The sequence below is a fragment of the Rattus norvegicus genome, chromosome 1 (assembly GCF_021556685.1).
Source record: "Rattus norvegicus strain SHRSP/BbbUtx chromosome 1, alternate assembly SHRSP_T2T, whole genome shotgun sequence".
In the NCBI taxonomy this organism is placed as follows: domain Eukaryota; kingdom Metazoa; phylum Chordata; class Mammalia; order Rodentia; family Muridae; genus Rattus; species Rattus norvegicus.
The window spans coordinates 26,851,565-26,876,593 of NC_141534.1; the positions used below are offsets into that span (position 1 = coordinate 26,851,565).

The 25,029-nt window shown below is 36.6% G+C and overlaps 1 protein-coding gene across 3 annotated transcripts in view; it reads left to right on the top strand.

Annotated features, from left to right (window-relative positions):
* The window catches only part of Nkain2 (sodium/potassium transporting ATPase interacting 2), a 1,205,517-nt gene that overhangs the window by 983,935 nt on the left and 196,553 nt on the right, over nt 1–25,029 (top strand). For 2 of the 3 annotated variants that reach the window (NR_197310.1, NM_001432842.1), the window contains 1 exon segment: nt 7,049–7,249. Coding sequence is in view for 1 of the 2 variants with exons in the window: in NM_001432842.1 (NP_001419771.1) it covers nt 7,049–7,249 (201 nt within the window). In the remaining variant the exon portion in view is untranslated. 3 annotated transcript variants of the gene reach the window in all.

The following is a 25,029-nucleotide window of genomic DNA, read 5'->3' on the forward strand; positions in this document are numbered from 1 at the left end:
AATACCAACAGATAATATCATTTTATCAGTAAAAGAGGAATTAAAGCCATTATCTCTAAGACCGAACCTAAGCTACCATTGTCTACCCATCCATTTTGACAATGTAAAAAATACATACTTCTCAAAGGGGATAAGAGATAGTTTATTTTGAGTGATCATGTGCTGGAACTATATAGGTTTGGATTGCCCCCATATTCCATGTTCTAACACTGTAACAGTTTCATGAAGTTTATGGTAACAGAGTAAATAAAGTTATAGATTGAGACCCTTAACAAACACATTAGTAGGTATGTCAGGTAGGCAAGCCACATTAAGAAGAAAGATTGCTGTATCAAATGCTATCTAATGAAATTCTTAGCTTTGTGGTTGGTAAAATCAAGAAGCTCTGTGTATACATTCCAAATGTTTTACCTTCGTAGTCACAAAGATGCTGGGAATTATACAAAATGGTCGATAGATACATGCTAATGAGGTTGAAGATGGCACAAGATAATTGGCATTAAGATCTGAACCTGTAGCATTCCAACCGCTCTACGACCATTGTAGTTCTAATTCGCTGATAAGCCCCGTGTACAGCTGCATCTCAGGAACTTTAGGTCTCACTTCTCAGCTTCACTGGAACCTCTAGTTAAGTTATTAAGGAAGAATGTGTAATAAAGGTGGAAGAATGGGAAAGCAACAATAAAATTGTCTTTGTTCATAGACAATTATAGAAATTTTCTTTAAATTCTAATACTATGCAGCTATAAAATGCCTGCCAGGAAGTACATAAAAATCACTGATTCCCTATATGTCAACAATTGCCAAATGAAATGAGACATTAAAAGCAAAATGCAAATTACAATAGTACTACACCAAACTTAAAAACAGGAATAACGACAGCAAAGTGAATACAGGGTAAAAAAGAGGAAATTACAGAATGGGTGGGAAAATCAGAGAGCTAAGTAACTGGAAAGGAAAGCAATATACATTGGAATGAAGATTCAATATGTTTAGATATAAATCTCTACAGGCTCAGCCCCCTCAACTTTCTGAATGTTATTTTGTGAATATTGACAAATTAATTCTAAACGCATATTGGGAGGAAAAATATACAGAAAAGTCAACGTGGCATTTAAAAAGGAGTTTGAGAATTAGTACATTCTGAGTTCAAGATTTATTATAATGCTACATTGATCATGACTGCGGTATTAGTGAAAGAATACATGGAGAAATGAAGGGAACAGAACAGAGAGCCTAAAATAAATATGGGCATTTGACTTTTGATAAAACAATAGAAAATATGTAATGAAAAGAAAAGTCACTTTGGCAAATGGAGATGGAAAAATTGGGCATCCACATGTAAAACAGACAAAATCTAGGCAAAAGGAAACACTAAATGCTGATAAGGATGTAGAGCCACAGAAATGAGCATTGATTGCTCAGGAGATTTCAAACAGTGCAGCCTCTTGAAAGACAATGCGGTAGTTTCTTGCAGAAATTCACATGCCTTTACCATGTAACCCCACAGTAATCCTCTCCAGTATTTACTAAAACACTTGACATCCTAGTTCACATTAACCCAGCACAATGAATATTTATTACAGCTTTTTTCATAAGTGTCCACACCCTAAGTCAGTCAAGAAGTCCCTCAGATGATTGAAAAGATAAATTAACTGTGTTTTCCACAGACAATGAAATCCTCTTCAGTATTAAGAAATCAGCAACTAGGTGGTGAAAAGAAAAAATTAAATGTGTGGTATTAAGTAAATGAAGCCGATCTGAAATATCCATCTACAGTTGCAACTGTATTCTGAGTCAATATTGTAATGATGCAGTGTTCTCTAAGAAATTAAACCCACCGCAGTTCCCATCCATTAGGAAGGTGACTGGAACAGCCTGTGAGACACAGAAAGTGCCTCTGAATGGCACCGACTCTCTCTGACACTGGAGTGACAGGTTCGTGTCACCACTCATTTTCTAAGGCCAAAAACTGTGTGTCAAAATGAAGACAGTGAAAAATGGAACCTTGCATGATAATAATATTCAACATAGGCTTACAGACTGCAACAAATCTAACACCCTGGTCTAGAATGTTCGCAAGGGGAAGATTATGCATCTGAGAGGAGATAAGAACTCTTTCAGCTCATTTTTTCCCTCTGAACCTAAAACTACTTCAAAAAATAAAGTATGTTTTTGATGGGAAAGAATTATTAACTCTTGGGACAAACTTTATATAAGAAAGAAATTGCTCTCATAATTCACAACTCAGCTCAGCCATAAAAATATTTATATGGTCATAAATTTTATACTATTGATTTAATCAAATTTTAGAGAAAATTATGCAGAATTGTTTAAAGGAGAGAACTCTGTGGCCTAAGCACATTCTTACACCTTCCAGGGGCACATATGGATAAATAGTTAAGTGATAATATAATAATGCAAATATGGCAAAATATGAATAAAATGAAAATAAATACCACAAGAAATAATATCAAACAAATGGATATGATTATTTTGCAGAAGAAATCAGAGAGATGGAGAAACTATGGGCAAACGATGCTGTTTGGTCATTATTTTTTGGAAATAAACTCTATGCCAATAGCAGGCGATAAAATGGATAATACAAAAAGGAAAGAAATGAGACACAGTGCCTCCCATCGGCACACTCTGGCTCTGATAATCCTTAGCCGTCAGAGTTTAGCATTATTGGTTGACCTGCTCTCTTTCCAAATTTGCATATAGAAATCCCAGCTCCCAGTACCACCAAGCACAGGTTTTTGGCTTCCTAGACACCATTATTGCATCTGTTACCTCTTACATTTTAGTTTTGTTTCAGTGACATACAGGTGAATATGACAGTGCTCTCCTCCTCTCCACTTATATTAATATTTATAAGATAGAGAATCAATTATTGCTGCTGATCAAAGAGGATCTCGAGCATGCACTCTGCCTGCATCAGTGATTTAGTGTAGTTCTTTCTGAAGTGGTAGAGACCAACTGCACTGGCGTACTGAGTGTCCAGTGACAAAGGAATTTCACTGCGAAGTCATGACAGCCCATATTTCAGGAGCTATCCAGCAAGTAGATTCTCAGAATCATTATCTGGGCCCTAGTTATTGTTTGAAAGCAACAAGTATCCCCAACAAACTTATGTGTAATTGTTTACTAACTTGTTTCCTTTTTTATATGAGAATAAGTCCTGCCTCAATAATTCCAATGGCTAATATTTGAGCTTCATGAAAATCCTCTCTCCCTCTCCTTCACTTGGAAGCCCTGTCTGGAAATGATTTCCTGTGAGAGAAAGGAGGATTACTAAGACCCTAAGCTAACTGCATTAGAAATCACTAGCTAGTAGGAAACCAGACTCTGTTATTTGTGGACTGTGTGAACTTAGCTGCTCTTTTGTCTCAGTCTTGACCTAATTACCTTTCAGGACATTTTCTTTTTCATCCTGATCACTAGTGATCCACCTGGTTTTCTTTGGTAACCAAATATTGAATGAGGAAGACTGAAAAGGAAGCAGGAAACAGCATTCTTTCTTCCATAACTGACCCTGAAAACCTGTCCAACCTATCCATTGTTTAGGTTCTGGTTCTGTCACAACTCGATCAAAGATATGAGACTTCCTGTTTCTTTTAAATAAGAATGCATCAAAAGACATTATCATTTCCTAAATAATATCCTAAATAAAAGGGAGGTGGCTTTCCAGCACTGTCATAAGATGCTCCAGTTTCACTCAAAGTTAACTGAGCCCACAGGAAAGGCCATATATGTATGGACTGTGCTTGCCTTCGGTCATTCATAACCACACATTTCCTAATTCATAATTATTGGTCTCATTTCTCCAGGCCTGATATAGCAGCAGAGAAGAGTTAACATGTCAGGGAGGCTATATAAGTATCAAGAGCTCTGGAGGAAGATCAAGTTGACTTATTCATGGTAGCTTTTTTGGCATTTCAAAAATACTCTTGCCTAATCTCTCTCAGCAGCATTCACATGACTGTTAGTTTATGTGCTTTATTTTTTATATTAATTTTCTTCCTTCAAATATGAGGCAATATAGATTCATCTACTATTGCTCTGCTAACAAAATGTCTATTCTTCTTGTAAAACATTAGGAAACAGGCACAGTCAATTTTCTCTCTACCTACCACACATTACTCCCAAAGTTCTTTTACTTTGGACCCATCTTCTGTAGCAATAGACTTGCCTCCCAAGAGACATCACCACGTTTTGTGTGGCCACTTAACAGGTGGTTTTGGCTGTGGGCTTTATTTTGAAACTTATTAATCCTGAGTCAATTGCCAGCTCTCTTTCTCCAAGTTCCCAAGGAATTCTTCAAGCTTTTCTCCATAGCCTTACGAAGAAGAGAAACTGTCTTCTTTATTTTGCCATTGCCACCTGGGAGATGGTGATACCATAGCCTGACTTTCTCCAGGTGACCCCACCTTTAAGTTTCTGGGATCTCCAGCTATTACATGAAATTTCTCATGCCAAGGGATGAGCACCTCACCCTGCAATGAGAGTAATTTTCTCCTATTATCACATGACTCCACACCACCAACAATACAATTCCCACGCAGGGCATCCCTCACGACTTGCTGAGAATTGGGATGTGCACAATGCCTTCTCTTGTACCTTCTTTCTGTTTATGCGCCATAAACACCTGAATATGTGAATATGATCAGTGAAATACATTGGGTACCACCTAATTCATCTGAAGAACTGTGAATTGGTTATCTCTAGCCTATAATTCACTAACATTTTCTGAGAAATTTTATGAAAAATTTTACCATACAACTTGACAAGGTTGAAGACAATGATTTGCTAATACAGTGTCCCCTCTACACTCAAAGACTATGCATGGTTTTTGTTTTGTTTTGCTTTGTTCTTTCTATTCTTTAATATTTTTATGGTCCATTTGTTAACCCCTTCCAGACAGCCCTCTGACTATTTCTCTTCCCATATCTACCCCCACTCCCACCAGATCTCCCCACACTCTGGGGCCTCTTCACTAGACCACTTGCCATTTAGTTAAAGCAACATGAGCTTTTTAGGATTTTAGTATATGCAGGTTTCTAGACCCAATCACATGTGTATACATAAACAGGACTAAGTTTTGGTAGAAAGGGAAAAAACAAGTTATAGTATGTATATTAAAAGTTCCTAAAAATTCCTACCATTAGCCTCAGTGTTGAAGTAAATGTAGTCAAGTTACAATTCAAGTTTGGAGAACTAAAATATGTGAAAAAATAAGTATTTTAAGAGAAAAAAAGTGAGTCAGATTTATTTTTAATGGTATCATTTTATTATTTTTTATTGGATATTTCTTTATTTACATGTAAATGTTATCCCCTTTCCCGGTTTCTCATTCATCAACTCCCTATTCCATCCCTCCTCTCCCTGCTTCTATGATTGTGTTCCCTGACCCACACATCCTTTCTTGCCTCCTTGCTATAAAATTCCCCAACACTGGGGTATCGAGCCTTAAAATGACCAAGGGTTTCTGCTCCCATTGGTGCCCAATAAGGCCATCCTCTGCTACATATGCTGCTGAGGCCATGGGTCTGTCCATGTATATACGCTTTAAATGGTGGATTAGTCCCTGGGATCTCTGGTTGGTATTGCTGTTGTTATAGGGTCGCAAACCCCTTCAGCTCTTTCAATTCTTTCTCTAAATTCTCCATTGGGGACCCCATTCTCAGTTAAATGATTGGCTACAAGCCTCTGCTTCTGTATTTGTCATACCCAGCAGAGCCTCTCAGGAGACAGCTATATCAGGCTCCTGTCAGCATACACTTCTTGGCATCAGACATATTGTCTGGGATTGGTGGCTGTATGTATATGGGCTGGATCCTCAGGTGGGGCAGTCTCTGGATGGTCTTTCCTTCAGTCTCAGCTCCGAACTTTGTCTCTGTATCTCCTCCTATGAATATTTTGTTCCCTCTTCTAAGAAGGACTGAAACATCTGCACTTTGGTCGTCCTTCTTCTTGAGCTTCATGTGGTCTGTGGGTTGTATCTGAGTTTTTAGGCTAATATCCACTAGTAAGTGAGTGCATACCATTTGGGGTTGTTTGTTTGTTTGTTAGGTGGGGTTTGTGTGTGTGTGTGTGTGTGTGTGTGTGTGTGTGTGTGTGTGAGAGAGAGAGAGAGAGAGAGAGAGAGAGAGAGAGAGAGAGAGAGAGAGAGAGAGATTTGGTTACTCACAAAGGATGGTATTTTCTAGTTCCATCCATTTGCCTATGAATTTCATGAAGTCATTGTTTTTAGTAGCTGAGTAGTACTCCATTGTGTAAATCTACTACATTTTGTGTATCCATTCCTCTGTTGAGGAACATCTGGTTTTTTTTCATCTTCTGGCTGTTATAAATAAGGCTGCTATAAACACAGTGGAGCATGTGTCCTTGTTATATGTTGGAACATCTTTTGAGTATATGCCCAGGAATGGTATAGCTGGCCCCTCAGGTAGTACTATGTCTAATTTTCTGAGAAGTCTTCAGACTGATTTCCAGAGTGGTTGTACCAGCTTGCAATCCCACCAACAATGGAGGAGTGTTCCTCTTTCTACACATCTTTGCCAGCATCTGTCGTCACCTGAGTTTTTGATCTTAGCCATTCTGACTGGTATGAGGTGGAATCTCAGGGTTGTTTTGATTTGCATTTCACTGATGACTAAGGATGTTGAACATTTCTTTAGGTGCTTAATGGCACCAATTTCACCCAATGGTATGATTTAAATCATTGAGTTCACGATGTTTTCCATCCCAAAGAGAACTCTACTATATCATATAGTTCATTCAAATAATTAGTAATTTTTCTAAAAGGAATAAATAATAATAATAATAGTAATAGTAATAAAATACCAATAATAATCTAGCTGATAATATTATGGTCAGTCAAAAGTATAATCTACATGCACATAATTACATAAGTAGTTAAGTGCCTATAACATACACTAGGAGACAGGAAGGAACCTACCTCTTCAAACAAGAAACAGAAATAAGTCCATCCCAAATACACTGCTACCTTTAGTCTTGCTCATCCTTACAAATTGCCTTCTTGCAGGAAACAGACCTTATCCTGACGTTTAATATTTCAATGCACCGATCTTGGTGGATGGAGAATGGACCAGGATGTATGGTGACGTCTGTGACACCTGCCCCAGATTGGGCTCCAGAAGACCATCGATACATCACTGTCTCAGGGTGTTTTCTGGAGTACCAATACATAGAAGTGGCTCATAGTTCCCTCCAGATTGTCCTCGCAGTAAGTGTTGACAACTAATCACTCCTTCTGTGTTTCTGGAATTGTTTATTTCTGGGCAAACACAGTGTGTATAAGGACTATATGTTGATGTGGAATGTATGTAGATTTTTTTTTTGGTTTTCTGATTAAGGGTATTTATGTTTGATTATTTCATTGGTAGTAGACTCTTCTGAAGACTAAAATGGGACCATATCTCACATTTGTTCTAAGAAGAAAGATATATATATATATGTATATATATTATATCCTAAGAAGAAAGAGTTTAATATGTAGTATATATACAGTTAGCACAGGATTTTCCTCTGTTTTTATCTATACTCTTTCTAGATTTCACAGGTCTATCACTTTCTATTCTCCCTCATTTTTCAGAACATTTTATACTTTCAATAGAGTGTACTTCTATGCTTTTATACTCTCATATTGTAACAATAAAGAACCCTCCATTTATCAAGAGGCAGTAAGGTTATCAATGTTCACTTAGTATTTCATATGCTTATGTTATACAAATTATTTTCATTATTAGGACAAAAATTCAAATAAAAACTAACTCTCCCTGAATAAATTTAGGAAACCTAACTGTGTGATTCTGTGAGATTTACAGTTGAAAACTTTCTTATACAAGAATTCACAAGCCTATGTGAGAACCATATATATTTTCTTTAGATTCTACGTAGACCTATAATTGAGGTGCACTAACTTAAACTTGTTAGCAACGAGGAAAGCTAGTTTTTTTTTTTTAACCTTTCTTTGACTAATTACTGTGAAGGTAATATTAGCTCAAAACTGAATTATGAGGAACAGTGTCTCTAGATTTAAAAAAAATAAAAATAAAACTTTATACTAGGATAAAAGATATTGTAACTGGACATTGTGGTACATGAGTTTAACCCCAGCACTCAGAACAGGAACAGGAAAATACAGAACAAGTTCCCAAACAGACAGGCCTACATAGAGAAACCTAGTCTCAAAAACAAACAAAAGGCAATGTAACAAGACCCAAAGCAAAATGTGATTTTTAAAAAACGATAGCATTGTGTTAGTAAACATTTTATAAACATCGATAATAAGAATCATGGAACATGGCTGAGGTTGGCATATTTGGAAGGCTACGATTTTGAGTCCAAGGTGATTGTGAGCTATATCCCTAGACAAGATCTCAAAAGTTAAAACCAAATCCAAACAAAAACACCTCCTGTATGTGTCAACTTGTGTTTGTGTTAGTGGTTCTACTGTCACATAAGAAACAAGGCTAATGGTGCCACCTCCATCCCAGTGGTCATGGATAGCCATGCCTGACATCATAGTGGATGTGGAAGATCACACTAGCATACCCCTGCACAGACAGTAGGGCTCATCCTTATAATTCCTCTCTCTCAGTCCCAAGAAAGAACTATAAAATTTTGCAAAGAACCCTAGTTCCTAGAAAACCTGAACTGTTGTATTCTTTCATAAAGTATTAGCATTTTTAGCCCACATTAGATGAACTCATTTCTGTCTTGGCATTGTAGAACCATTTGCTTAAACACTACATTGACAGAGTAATAGAGGGAGGTTCCTTCTCTGAAAAACCAAAAATGGAACCTGAAATGGGGCTTTTAGATTACTGAAGGCTGGGGAGATCATAGATACAGACTAAAGTAAATGAAGACGGGAGACAGGCTAGATATGAGAGAAATATCTATGTCTTCTTTAAGAATAGGTGTAGATTTTCCAGAAATTGAATCACCACATCTTGTCCCTTTTCAGGTGACTTTGCAGTTGTAACCATAGAAATGTCAACTGTGATGGGCACCAAAGCACATGTTCTAAGAATACAGATAGTCTACGTTAAATTTAGAGGTTATTGGGTAGTCACCATGGCTTCCCATGTATATCCATCATATATTCAATTTACTTTGTCTTGGTTGCATCAAGAGGGACTACTGATCTTCAAGCACCCTGGTTTTCAGGGATCCTCTTCTCAAAAACAAACCAAGCCAGGATAGGAAGAGATTCAGAAAAGTTTAGCAGTTAATGTTCTGAGTAACGACGACATGGAATGTTCTCTTTCATTGCTCCAACCCAAGACATGTCTCTAATGAAGAGAGTCTTTGGTGGCGGTTTTATTGGGAAATTAAGGTAAGACAGAAATGATGGCTCCATAGTCACTTCATTTTTCAGAGTCAGGTAAAGCAGAATCTCATGAGAAAATTAGGAGACAGATAAAATGCCTTCCCACAAATATGTTAGAGAGAGGATTTAAACAAAGTACACCTCCTGTGCAAACGCCCTCATCATTTGTACTAAACCTCCAATTTGTCAAAATTCCACCTATGCCCAAAGTTAATACGAAGAAATAATTTATGTACATGTGTACTTATAAATAATCCCTTTTAGAAAGCTACTTGCATTTGTGGTGTGTGCGTATGTAATTACAATCACTATTTTATTAAACCCAATGTAAGATTTTGCATTCAGAGACATTTTGCATACAAGGGTGACATACTAATCAAAAAATATATATTACACAGTAATACATAGAACATCTTTAAAGGCAAGTGTACATAATGCAGAGAAGATTTAAAAAAAATAAAAGCCTCTATATTGTCTCCAGAATGGAGAACTGGCATCCCTCAACTCCTCTCTTTTCAGTAGCTCCTCCTTTGAGGACAGCAGTTATTTCTCAGCTCTGACTGCGGCAGAGTTCAGAATAGTTAGCAGGTACATCACTAGGTTCTATATACTTTCTTTGGGCTTGCTATTGTTTAGCTAGCCTTGGGCTAAAAAGTGTGTGCTGTGCCCCTAAGGGCTTACCTTGAACATTTTTCTCTGCCTTATGAACGCATTTACCTCTGGTCATTATGATAACTTTTGCAGCAATGATTAAGGGATAAAATGTTGTCTTGAATATATCTGTTCCTCCCCACTGAGTCACACATATCATGCTTCAGACAATCAAATATCCAGTTCTATTAATTGTAGTAAACAGTTTCTGATGTTTGGCCCTGTTGGTTTCTGGAGAAACAGATCTGAAGTTCTATACTTGAGGATGTCACAACAAAAATGGAAGCAGACTCTTGAAGGTACTAGGGCAGATAGAAAACATCAGAGGATGTAGCAGGAATATATTTTATGCAATTTGGGGCATAATTTTGCTTCTCACTCTCATCCCATATTCAGCAAAGTCAGCTAAACTCCTACTCTTGTCTACATCCATTTTGAAGTTGGCCTCTAGGACGTCTGGCTCAAATCTGCTTCCACATACACCGCTCTTCCAGTTATTGCTCTTGATTAATTCCAAACCTCTCATTCTTTTATTCTGCCATGGCTCAGCCTTTCTTTCACAGATTCCTGAACCCCCACATACTTGTTACCCCATTGTTAGGTTTTCTGCCAATCAACTTCTGACTGATTTTGGAAGGAGCAGTCACAAAGCCCAAATTTGCATTGCACACATAGATATCTCCCATCTACAGCCAAAAAATGACAAAAATAATACCCCTATAATTGAGTAGAGGGGCTATTAGTCACACAGCCTCCAACTGAGCAGAAACGAGGCAGAAAAACTCGAATGATGAGCCGGGTGTCAGTCTTCTAGCTTCCTACTCCTGTTGAATTCAAAAGGCATACAGGTGTACTCAGTTTAAAAAAAAAAAAAACAACAAAAAAGAATGTTTTTCAAATCTCGGCATTCGCAAAACACATTATGTGTAGGGAGAGCAAGAAGGAGATCAACCTGGGAAATGTTGTTTTTGTGTTACAAACAGATTCAGACCGTTTCTCAAGCAGCGTGTGGCTGACAGAACCAAGGACAGAAAGCATGCTCACATTAATCCATGCTTTCCACCACCTCACCATCCTCTGAGGCAGCACAACAGGTTAAAAGCCTTCATTCACATGCATAGTTGGCTCAAAGACCTTGGATGTGCTCTACCAGTACGGAGAGGAAACAACCTTCAACATGAATGCTGTTTCCAGCTGATGAGTGATAGATTCCTGAAATCCAAAACTCCAGTCTGTCCGAGCAAAGAAGGCTATGATTAATTAGCTATGTCCCCATGGGGGAGAAGAGTTGGTGGCCATGAGTTTCACATTCATTATGTACAAATTAGCTTCACTCCTGTAAGCAGCACCATGGTTAAAATATATAACATGCACAAATGTTATTTTACGAGAAATGATTTATTATAATAATGGAAGTAACTGCATTTATTGAAATTATGTTAGAATTAAAAAAAAAAAAACTCATTGGAAAACAAAGCCAGTTAGTCACTTGTTTCTGTAGCCACATCCAGAGAATCAATAATTCTAAATTTAATATAAACCACAGCAACCAAAATTGCCTGACTTTCTTTTCCTTTATTTCCTTTACATCCGACACACTTCTAAATGCATGGCAGCTTGATGAATATTCTTTTAGAAGACTAGCAGAGAACATTGGTAAAAAGGTAAATAAGCCTACTGCTTCCCAAAGTCATTTGAGGTGGCTTAGAAACCATACACAAATTAGCAGGGATTCAGAAGACTAGAAAATGCTTTTTCATTCTGGTGTATGGCTCTCAACTAAAAATATAGCAATTGTCCTGTGAGATACATATCTTCCCTGTTCATAAAATTCTGTGCTTCATAGTGTGCATGAAATCATTATTCAGCACACTAGAGTTAAATAAAAAATAATAAATGAAACATGTTTTTTCCAAATCACTGAGTCCCAGCTATCCCAATTATTGTAGATTAATAATTTGCATTTGACAGTTGTTGCAATCAGATATTCCTGGGAACATCAGGGATGTGGGAAGTTTACTATTTTGGAACACTTCATCCACGATTCTTAGAATCTGGGCTGGAGTACTCTCTGAGAACTGGCAACTTGCCAATGTGTGTGGTACACACAAGTGCATGGGTTTAATACTGTGCGTGCTACAACTTATGTCTCCTTTAACCTGGAAACACTTATTTACATTGATTTGGTTGTTAAAATTTGGGTCCTAATGTTCATGCCACTAGGATATTGAAGGAAATATGCATTAAGTGTTATAAGAATGTTTGGGTTATGAGGATGGCCAGGGATGTGGAATAAGCTGGTTCTTAGCTACAACTATGTTTGGAGTCTATATGGTTGTCATGGGAATACCCATTTTATATGTATTAAAGTGTAAAAATAAGAAATACTTTTTTGTTTTCTTCTCTTTTTAAATTTTATTTTGAAATGGGATCTTTTTCTGTAGGCCAGAAGGGCTTTAGACTCCAGGCCATCCACCCGGTCATAATCCCAAGTGCTGGGATCACAGCTGTGAGCCATAAGCTATGACATCTACCTAAACTGAATTACTGATATTAAATTTAATCTGTCTGATGTGTTTCAGTGTAAAATTGTCTTTAACCATTTTTTACAAAGGAAATGAAGCACATCTATAGCTCTAAAACTTATTAAAGATAACTGAGAGCACACATTTTAAATTAACAAAACATTATATTATATGAAATGACACAAGTACAGAGTCAATAATCTGTCAACGTTTACAAACATTTCAATTTAATCAGGATTGGTTCCTTTAAGAGATTCTGGAGTATGATTAATAGCTGTTCATTAGATCTTTGTCATGTTTTTGATACATTTCCCAGAAATTGTTGCAAATTGAGCAATTTCCATTTCTTTGCTTTCATTGAAGTAGAAGGAAAACCTAATAGATTTGCCAGTTGGCAGGTTATTTGAAATGATTTTTGTGATAGAGAATGTGTAAATTGTGACGTGCAGTTTAGAATAAGTTACATAAATTGGGTAACGTCGTACAATGTACTCACTACTTTGATATTTAAGAACAAGACTTTTCAGTGCTTACAAGCAAGCAATATACTAAAATATGAATCATGTCAAGTTGTCTCATTCTAGTACTAATAGCAAATTTATTTCAAATAAAAATTTAATTTGCCCTTAATAACATTCGATCCATGTTTATTATAAACTGTATTGTTTTGATGAGCTGTGTAAAATTATAACTATAACTATAAGTCACATGTAATATACACTTTAACATTCAATTCTCACAAAGTCAGAAAAAAAATCACAAAATGAAAAGCAAAACTTAGTCTTTTTTTAAGGATTACAGGTTTTACAGAGTTAATTTTCTTTTTGAACTCATAGTTCTTCACTATTTTCCTAGAATTTTACCCTATAAAAATAAGTTTATTTGGTTTTCATTTGCCTATTATCTCATACTACTTTGCCTTGAATTAATATACATATTTATAATTTGTTTTCTATGTTATATTAACATACATAAATTAAATTTGATTTTTTTCTGACTTTGTGTCAGACAATTGTTGTCTATCTCATTTATATATTTTTAGCTTTCGGCATATATAAAAAAAATTGGTAAAGATTTGTTCCCATTCGGTGGGCTGTCTCATTGCTAGAATGATGGTTTTCTTTGCTATACAGAAACTTTTAAGTTTCAGGAAGTCTAATGATCTTTATTATCAGGAAATCCCTTTTTATCCCAATGAATATATTCTTTACTTTCTTTTCTGTAAGTTCAAGGTATATTGTCTTATGTTGGGATCCTTAATTTATTTGGATTTTGTGAAGGGTAATAAATATGCATCTATTTTCATCCTCCTACTCAGTTTGACCAGTACCATTTGTAAAAAATGCTGTCTTTCCACCATTGTATGGGAATCAGTTTCAAAAATCAGGTATCTGTAGGTATATGGAACTATATCTGGGTCTTCAATTCTATGTGTTTCTTTTTATGCCAATACCAAGTTGTTTTGATTAGTATAATTTAAAATATCGAGTCATGATGTATCCAGTAGACTAGAATTGTTTTGGCTATCCTGATTTGCGTGTGTTCGTGTGTGTGTGTGTGTGTGTGTGTGTGTGTGTGTGTGTGTGTGTGTGTGTCTTCATATGAACCTTAATTTGTGTTTTCAAATTCTGTGACAAACTGTTTTGTAATTTTGATGGAGACTCCACTGAATCTAAAGGTATAAAATGGCCATTTTCAAACTATTAATCCTACTGATCCATTAGCATGTGAGATCTTTTCAAATTTTAATGTCCATTTCAATTTCTTTCTTTAACTTTTTTCTTCAGTGTCTTTAGGTTTTAGCATGCAAGCGTTTTTGCATGATTTGTTGGAGTTATTTCAAGATTGTTTTGGAGATAGTACAGAAGATATTTCTCTGATTTCTCTCTCTTCATGTTTACATATATTTACATGCAGTGTGTGTGTGTGTGTCCATGCATACATTTTAATTTTGTATATTGCTACTTTGATGAAATTCTTTATCAGCTACAGAAGTTTTCTTGGGGAGTCTGTAAGCCATATCTCTCTATTTGCATCCCTGTATTCCCTTCAGTTGCTTTATTACTCTAGCTTTGAGCAGTATATTGAACAGGTAAGAAGAGAAAGCACATCTTTACCTTGCTTATGATTTTTAATAAAAGTGAGTGAAATAGTTTATCTTCCTTTAGAATGATGTTATCCATGACTTGTTGCGGGTCGCCATTATTATATTAAGGAAAGTCTCTCCAATCCTTAGTTTCTTCAGGCCCTTATCATGAAACGATGGTATACTTTGTAAAAGGCCCTTTAAGGTACCTAACGAGACAGTCAACTGTTTTCTGCTTTGTGATCTGTTCACATGGTGAATTACAGTTATTGGTTTATGTATGTTGTACTATCCCCAGACCTCGGAAATGAAGCCAGATCGTTCGTCGCAGATAATCTTTTTTGATTTATTCTTAAGTTTAGTTTGCAAGTATTTTATTGGGTATTTTTGCATCTGTGCTCATAAGGAATGTGTCTATAATTTTTGTGGGGTCTTTGTTTTTTTATCAGCATAGTAATGATGTCTTTAAAATTATAAATGTGTCTTCAGTTTCTTTTGTAATTTGAGCAGTGTTAGTTTAACTTTGGTGGGTTTTATATATCAAATATGCATTCATTTATTTTAGGTTTTCCAGTTAGTGGGAAACAGAATTTTTAAGTTTAAACAATATAACTTGAGGGGAGGGGTATTATGATATATAATGACATCATTTTCCCCTTCCATTTCCTCCCTCTAAATCCTCCATTCATACCACATAAACATATCTTGTCTTTTTCAACTTCATAGCCTCTTTTCTTTAATCTGTGTGTTTGTGTGTTTGTATATGTGTATCCACAAATATATTCACAAGCTTCTCGGTCTTTATAATTTACCTTTTATGTGTATGTTTGCAAAGCTGACCATTTGGTCTTGTATAACCAAGGGATGTGCTCTTTCCTAAAGAAGACTATTTCTCCTGCTCTCAACATTCTGTAGTTGCCTATGGTTCTTTTTCTAAGGTTGAGACCTTATTAGTTTCTCCATTCTATGATAACAAGTCTGTTGAGATTGTCCTTGTTTAGCTAATATTTAGCCAACCACATTGGCAAGGCCGCGTGGATTTAGCTTCTGTTCTTTTCAAAAGACACAATCCCACACTAATTTTCCGTTTCTCTGACTTACAATCACTCCTCTCCCACTGAACCTTTGTTATAGGAATTGTGTGGTTGATGTGTACTGAAGACTGAGTGCTACAATTCGACATTTTCATCAGTATGGTTTTCTGTAAATTGTCTCTGTCTGTCCCAAAGCAAAGTTTCCTAAACGAGGGTTGAGAATTGCCTATGGGAATAAGGAAAAACATTTAGAAAGTACTTTGGAATTATGCTAATTTAGTAAAATAGTACTTATCGGTTCTCTCCAAGATCCATGATCTCACTAGCATTAGGTACTTGGCTAGCTTTGCAGTACTGGGAATGATTTTCCACTCGTGTTGAATGGGACTCAAATCCAATTAGAGAGCTGTTGCTGACTCGCAAGTTCTATGTGACAATATTCCATGCTTAGTGGTTTTGTATCATAAAATATGTACTTGTGCTTATCTGAATGTCTTGTTATCTACTAAGATGCTTCCCTTTTTGTCTCAGTTTTATTATTTTGAATCTTCTCTCTCTCCCATTTGATTAACTAAGTTCATTTAACTGTTAACTTAACTAATTTAACTAATTAGGGTAACTAAGTTAATTAATGTAACTATTTGTCAATTTTATGGATTTCTTCCAAAGAACCACCTTTTCACTTCATTGATGCTTTGTGTGGTTTTTGTTGTTTCTACTTCATAAGTTTCAAGCAAAACTTTAATTAGTTTTTCTATCTACTCTTGTGGTATTAGTTCTTCTTGTTTTTCTAGAGCATTCCAAGTTATTAACACCTTTCCAGATTATTTTTCAATGTAGATGCTACTGGTATTAATTTTTTAGAACTGCCTTCATTGTGACTTATCATGTTGCATTTTCATTTTCATTCTGTTCCTAAAGGGTTGTAATATCCTTCTTGATTTTTTTTCTTGATTCAATTTTCATTCAATTGTAAATTCTTTAGCTTCCATGAGTTTATATGCTTTTTGCTGTTTTTATTGTTGATTATATTCAGCTTTAATTCATGGGGTGGCAGATTGGATAGAGAGCATTATTTTAATTTCCCTAGATTTACCAAGACTTACTTTGTGTCTTAATATGTGGTCAATGTTGGGGAAAGTTCTATAGGCTACTGCAAAGAAAGTACAATCTTTAGTATTTGAGTAGAATGTTCTCTAGATGCCTACTTTATTATAGTATCATTTAGCTCCAGAATTTATCTGTTTGCACTTTGTGTGTATGACCTTGGTGAGTTAAAGGTATTGAAGTCATCCACTATCATTACGTATGGTTCTTACCTAAAGTAGTATTTCTTTTAAAAAATTGGTTGTCCTTGAATTTGATGTGTAAGTGTTTAAACTATGATATCTATCCTCTTGGGTTTTTTTCCTGTTTCAGAAAGCCTTATTTTTACTTGGTCCAAGACTTGGGAGAGTCTCCAGGGTAGTTATGAAGCTGCCCAGTGGTTTTAGAGGTTCATTCAGGTGGAGGTCCTGAGGTGGCTGGTGCAGAGCAGAGGAGGGAGCCAGAGGTCTAGTCCTTCTTGAGAGTGAAGTGCTCAAAGAGATGTCTGGGCCATGCCAGTCTGCACTGGTTATGGCCCTGCACCCTACAGAGTTTGGTCAGGTTGTTGCCCATCTTCTTGATGAGCTTCTCCTCCTTATCCAGGAAGTGGCTTTCCAAGAAATTATGTAAGTGAGGATCTGTGTGGACCAGAACCCAAGACATGCAGATCCAAGAGGGCCAGGTTCAGGTTCTTCTTCAGGGCCAAGGCAGCTTTCATGGCCTCCTGGGTTTTAGCCCACTCATCTTGAGATGACTTCTGTACATCCTTGAAAATTGCACTACCCCCACAATCATTCTGCACCTTGAGGAGACGCTTGGTATACTTCTCCTCAGCCAACTTGTGGAAGAAGTGGCCTATACCCTTCAAAGCCACATCATCCTGCTCAAAAAAGAAGCCCAGAGAGAGGTAGGTGTAGGAGGCCTGCAGGTGCAAGTTGACCGGGCAGTTCATGGCAGTTTCTACTTCGGTGGAATAATTCTGACAAATCTTTTGATTTAGAAATTTTTATTTTATGTTTTGTTTAAAATATTTCCTGTATCTTTGACTGGGTTTCTTCTCTTTCCTCTGTATCTGTTATTTATAGGTTTGACCTTTCCATAGTGTCCTAGATATTCTGTATGGTTTGTAGCTGGCTTTTTTGGACTTAACATTTTATTTGACCCAGCTATCCATTTCTTCAACTTTGTCTTCAAGACCTGAAATTCTCTCTTCTACTTCATTTAGTTTTAAGGTTTTCCCTTGAGTTTTTTTGTATTTCTGATCTTTCCATTTTGAGTTTAAGTTTGGATTTTCTTTTAGTCATGCTATTTCCTGTTAAACTTTACTCTCCTAACTGGAATAGTTTTTGTTTTTTAAGTCAATTGGTTATGTTTCAAAGATCTTTCTTGAGTCATATATTTGTGTCTTCTTAAAGATCTCTGAACATATCTATAATTGTTGATTTGAAGTCTTCATAATGTGGTTGAACTAAATTGCATTTCTCAGGGAAAATAGCCATAGAGGTGCTAGTCTCTGGATAAAGCATATTGTCTTAGTTGTTCTGGGTTGGAGCAGTAGAATGGAGCTTGATTTTTAGTCTTGAATACCCTCTAGATTTCAAGGTTCATACACTGACTGGTTTCAGATACAACAACATTCTCCTTAGTACTCTAGGTTTAGCCTCTAAGTAGTCCCTTGTCAATTCATAGGGTGGGGTAACTGAAAGGCAAGCAACTAAGGAAAGGGAACAGATGTTGAAGGTCTCATAAGTAGTATCCGGGGGCTCAGCTTTTTGGAGGATGGCAGAGGCAGATCTAAGGATTCCCCAAGTTTGGCCACAAGTGGCAAAAGATACCAAATGATTGGTAGTGTGATAGAAGGAGGAGCTGAGGCGTAAGTGGCAGAAGTACAAAGGTATTCTAGAGAGATAAGGATGGGGAAGTGTGAGAGGACAAATATAGAGGCTTTATGTCCCTGGGAGAAAACATGTCTGCAAAATCACAAAACAAATGGGATTTGGCTGCAAGGAATGCTGAGGAGGGAAATGGAGGAAAAACTAGGGAGATTTTTTTTAATACCCAAACATTTGATTTTACTAATTAAGACTCAAGAGGCAGATGCTGGAGTGAATGCCTGCTAGTTCGGAGGGGCAGAGAAAGCACCCAGTCAACCTTCCTACTCCACTGATGTTCCAGAGAGACAAAGCCCTTTCTTCTTCTCCATGCCACCTTAAGTACCCTTCAACAGAATGTCCCTCCTTTCTATTTTCTTATGTTCACTCCCTGTCAACTGGTTGCTTGCTGTACATCTTGACCTATTGATTACTTTATTTAATCCTGTTTTCATAACGTTCTTTGTATTAAAGGTACGTGCTAGGGCTGAGCCACACTACAACAAGAAACAGGTTTTTCCAGTTCACAATATTGGGGTTCACAATGTGATCAAATATCCTGCAGAGGGACTCTGAAACTACAACATGAGTGGAAGCTGAATCTCAAGAGATTTATGTAGGCTGAGAGGTCTGGCTGAAGTGGGTTGGGTGAGGTCTACACTTGTGTTTTTAAATAAAAGATTGTAAGTGTCAAGTGAGATTACTGGGCAGAGTAGTATATCTCAGTGGTTGAACACATGTCTAGCATTCCTCAATGCTTGAATGTTGATCTCCAACATAATATTAAAAGAAATCACTGTAGAATTTAAATGATATCAGATATACTTTTCTATTTGTCTCCAACATATTGATTATTTGTGAAATTCACACAATGCACCTCAATCAAATTGATTTCCTAGTCCTCCCAGGTCCCTCCCCTCCCTGCCCCCCCAAAAAAAGGAAAGAAGAGGAAGAGGAGGAGGAGGAGGAGTACAAGAACAAGGATGAGGACAATGGAGATAACTCCCAGTGGCTATCCCCTTAAAGAAAACTGAATCTTTCCCCCAACAACACCGGAAGCCATCAATTGCAGAGAAGCTACACTTCAACATCCTTATCAGAGTTTTAAGAGTTTAGATACACTTAGATGGAAATACTTAAATACATTAGCACGTGTGCCAATATAAGCAGGTCTTTTGCAGCCATATAAATTAGATATTATTAAGTAAACTTTCAGATTAAATACAATACTCATCAAATACTCGTAGCAGTTTTTAGGAATGGAAAATAAACAACCATAAATGTTATATGAAACCATAATTTACTCTGAATGATCAAAAATAATCTTTAAAAGAGCAAAGCTACACATGTCAGTCTTCCTGTTTTTAAAGTATATTAAAATATTACAGAGATTAAAATTGTGTAGTACTGCTATAATGATAAACATATAAATCAATGGTACAGACTGAATTCAGAAATAAATCATTGTATATATGATCTATTAATTTTCCACAAGATTGTAATCTCAACTAATGGTGAAAAATATCAAGTGGTAGTCTCTAACACGAGGAGATTTCAGGTAATTCTGTTTGTTCGATTGATACTTTTCAGGCTATGTGGGTATAGAAATGAACAATTCTCTAAGTCAGTTCTCAGTGTTGTCCTGAAAGAGTTATGTCTAAGACCTACTGTAATTTTTAAATGAAAACTTGAAGAATAGTCTTTAGTGACAATCATTTTCAGGGTTTTGCCTATAAATATCAGTGTCTTCCCATTCTCTTCACATCTAGTGAGTCTAAATCCCTTAATTTTCCAGAAACTCACAAAGTCTTGTCAGAAAAATTTGTTCTGTACTACCAAGATGGCATCATAGCTCTAGTCAGGGAAGTGTGCTCTCTAATAACAGTGTGGCCACATAGCCCTGTTCAGGTAGACTGATCATCTAATAGCAAGAGGGCCACAGAGTTCTATTCAGAGAAATTGGTTCTTTACTGAAAAGATGATCATACAGCTCTAATTATTCCACCATTTTCTCTAGGTCTTCTGAAACATTTTCTTTCAAGTCAGGATTATGTCAGAAATACCTATTATTGGCAAACCTGTATCTATACTACATCTACTCCATTTCAACCATAACTAGTGATTTGGCATGGTCCTGAAAATAAGAACTGAGTTGTCAGATTCCTAGTCCAATATCAAAATATATAGTCCAAAGATCAAAAAATATAGTTTCTTAGAACAACACTTCTGGCTCCTTACAAGGAAAACTGGTCAGCAGAAGATACATCTTTCCTTCTTCCAGCTTTAACAGTAGCCAGTAGCAATGTTAGATCTTACTGTTAGATGTAAGTGCTTCACCAAACTCAGTTAAATATAACAGTTCTGGGCTCAGTTGTTAGGAATACTACAATATGGGGCTCAGTTATTAGAGAAGTATTTATGGTACTGGATGCAGTTGTTGCATAATCCTACTTAATTGTTAGATGTACTTGAATGTGGGCCTCAGTTGTTAGATGTACCACAGTTTAGACAGAACTCAGCTGTTGGCTGTATTCAGAGATGGTAACCTCAGTTTTAACACAGATCTACAAAGTTGGACTCATTTAGATGTATGTCTCTCGTTCTCCTGGGGACTCAGATGCAGAAACCACATAAAGACCAGTGTGGTTCAGTAAACATACTTGATTTGGTATTTTACAGCATCACTATATTTCATACAAATATTCAAAACATGAGAGAAGAAGAAGCAAATATGCATGTAACAGGTAGTTCCCCCACTGAACAGGATTCCAGACACAAAAAATAGAAATGGAATCAGAGACATTTCATGGAAAAATCATGTGTTCCAAACATAGAAAATAACTTCTACATATTAATTTTCGGACCCTGAGTGGACTGTCTGTGAATAGCAACAAATACTACTGGTTGAAATAAGTGTTAATGGGTCCTTTCATTCATTTTGCTTACTGGTGGTGTGTGCACTGAAATTAGTTAAGGCATTGTAAACACATGGGCAAGCAGAATGCAAGAATTCAAATAGCCTCAGAAGACAAACTAAGTGCAGGAGGTTTTGTTCGTTATTAGCTTTATCTGGTTTTCCCTACTTGTAAACTGGGAAATAGAGTGTAAAATATTCATGATCTGGGACTAGTCATCCTTAAATCTCACAGCTTCTTGTATAATAAATACTTTGTGATTATGAGCTAAATGATAAAGAGTTTAATAAAGGGAGCATCTTTTATTTTATCCTCAGCTCAGTCCCTTCCATGGCTCTTTGAGGGCACTACAAACTTTTCAGGTTAACTTACAGTGATATGGAAAAGCAAAACAAATCCTACTACATTTACCTTTTCCCCAGGTAGAACACTGATTCACAAGGTAAATTTGATACCGCTCAGTCTCTGCACCATTAACCCACCCCTTTCCTTATTAACTATTATAACCCATGTACAAGAACTATTTCTGTGCAGAAAATTTGAAGAACCCCCTTGCCCTCTGAGTTAACCATATTATTTATCACAACATTCAGAAGCGGAGAATAAAAACATAAATATACTTAAGATGTTTGTAAGGATTACAGACTGCAACAAATGACAAATAATTGTATTTCCTTAATAACATGAGGTTTAAGTGGAGATTGTATACAACATATTATACAATGAACTAAGTTCAGATCATATTTCTTATGCTTAACTTTATAACCAAAAAACCATTTCAGAGCTAAATTAGTTGTATTGAATCACAAATGTCTCCTAAATAAGCAATCATGTTAATATCTTGTGGGAATCATTACAAAGTTGTTGGCCTGGAATACCAGTTTGCCATCTTCATTTGTAATGTACAATATTATTCAAGCTGTCATTCTAAGTCCAATCAATTAATATGATACAGAATTCTTTATTTCATAACATTTTCCTCTTTGTCATGTACTCTAAATACAACTAGAAAGAGAATAAGAAGAGTTCCTGTCATTAAATAAGAGCAACAAATTTTCAAAGGGAGGATGTAAACATGATTTGCACTGACAGCTATAATGTGAAAGATAATTAATTGTTTGGCATGCTATACTTGAGAGAAAAAGAATAAAAATATGGGCAAATACACTGAAGCTAAATAGTGTTTACACAGTAGAAAGGAGCCATCTGTGATATTCTGTCTGTATCTTTCAATTTTATCAGCTTTATAAATAGGACTTCAACTGCTGTCATCCCACACATCCTTCTGTTCAGCAAATACATGATTCCAGGCCCTGGTCATCCTTTCTCTATTCTCCTGCCATTACGACCACAGGCTTCATGGCTCTGCTTTTCCCTCTTAATGTTTGTCTATATTCTCACCAATCATGTTCAAAATCACCTTGAACAATGAAGCTGAGTCAAGCTCACGACTTTAGACACTAATAAGTTGATAACTCAGTCTTGTCTTACTATAAAATGATTTGGTTCTACCCAGAGATGTGGCTGTCACATGCAGGTCGGACGGAGTCAGTTCCCACTGCATAGCTGGCTCCCAAGTTCTGATGTTGCAAGTTCTGCGAGGCTTCAAGGATTGTCCTAAATGGGGTGGTAAGAGAATGAAGATAGAACAAGAATACGGAAACATGTACAAAAAAATCAGGGATTTGGTAGTCTGAGCTCTCTGATGCAGAAGCCACTGCCACTGAGCTCCAGACTCATTATGTTTATTACTATATAGAGTTGAACAGGAGATGAGTGACAGCTGAGCAAGAAGGTAGGAGTGTCATATTCAGCTAATAAAGAAAGAGACAGCTTTGGTTGACCTCTGTAGGAAGCACTCTTTGTGCTATAAGCAACCATGGGGAAAAAACTAGGGTGACATTCTCTACACACATTATTAACATCCTCAAAATGAACAGAAGAAGCTTTCCCTGTTTACTGGATGCAGCCCAACAGAGCTTTACCATTTACCATGGGTCTAAAGCACTGGGGTCCATAACAAGACTGTGCTCATAGCAAACAATACACACTCTTGCAGAACTTCAGTTGCTTCCTCCTCTCATTGACAGAAAGTCCAGAGTGTCACTGTCCCAGGGTTATTTTCAGTCCATTTTCCTCCTCTTACAACCTAAAAATGTATGAGTCTCTCTGTTCTCTTTCATCCAGTCTCCACACCCATCTCTTGAGCTTGGTTAGCTCATTATCAGCACACTAATAAGCCATTCATCTCATTCATCATCCTTCTACAACCTTGTCTACTACTTCATCAGTTTCCTCATCACATAAGTATATGGAAGATTAAACTTTTAATCTTAATGTCTAAGCACAATTCACACATAGCATAGAGTACTAAGGAATGAGTCAGCATTTCTATTTTCTAGCACACCAAGAAGCTTCCGTTCATCTGAACTCAGAGTGATCATTGTCTGGTTAAACCAAATAGTCATTGTGCATGTTCTTGAAATTTCATATTTCTTCTGGTCGGTGTAGCTAAGCTCTGTGCAGAAGACATATTAGCATTGCATGTATTTGCTTCGTATGAAATTGAAAGGTTAAGTCCTGTTCATGGAGAAAGGTGATTTATCAAGTTTTTGGGCAAGGTATTTTAGGATAAAGAATTCTTTTCACACTTACTGATCCTAGGAAAGAGTCTAAATTAGAAAGGCATGAAATTAAGTACAAAATTCATTGTATAAAACAAAGTATAGAGATCCCAGTGTGTTGGTATACACCTGCAGTTCCAGTCCTCAAGAGGACCACCATGAGTTATGGCTAGAGCCACATAGCCATACCTATTATCAACACAAAAACAAATATACAGCTAAAGAACTAATTATGAATACCAAGGCCTGCAGCTGAAAAGTTGATAAAAGCTGTCATATTCAAACAATGAGTAAAGTCGAGTAGATTCAGCCAAAAGATTTGAATAAAAATTATGTATTCCTCTTTACCCACCTTAGACCTAGAAGCAACTTCACACTTATTCTGTCTCTGAACAATATCAGCTGAGAGCACTGATTTGTATCACCTCAGGAATATGGGTACCTCAACCCTTCATGAGACTTCTACAACTTCAGTCCTTGTGAAGAGAACATGTATAGAGTGTGTTTATACATCCTATACATGCATAGAGCATCTACAGGATAGCCAATAGGATCACTGCTCAACAAAGTTTAAAACATTATGAGGAATCAGAACCAAGGCCCACTCAGATGGCTGATTGTTGACCTAAGATCCAAATCTGCACAGGATGGAATTGCATGGCTGTAGGGCATGATGGACAGGAAAACAACAAAGGCTATGACCTCTACTTGAGGGTGAGGCTGAGGTTCTGACCAGCTCTCGCCTAGTCTGTAATCTGCAATTGCAGGTTACTTTCCTAACCTTCTGTCCCTTTCTATTCACTATGCATTTATGTTCATAATCTCTTTGTTCTTTCCTTCCAGGTCTTTGCTTCTATCTGCTGTGTACCTCATTTG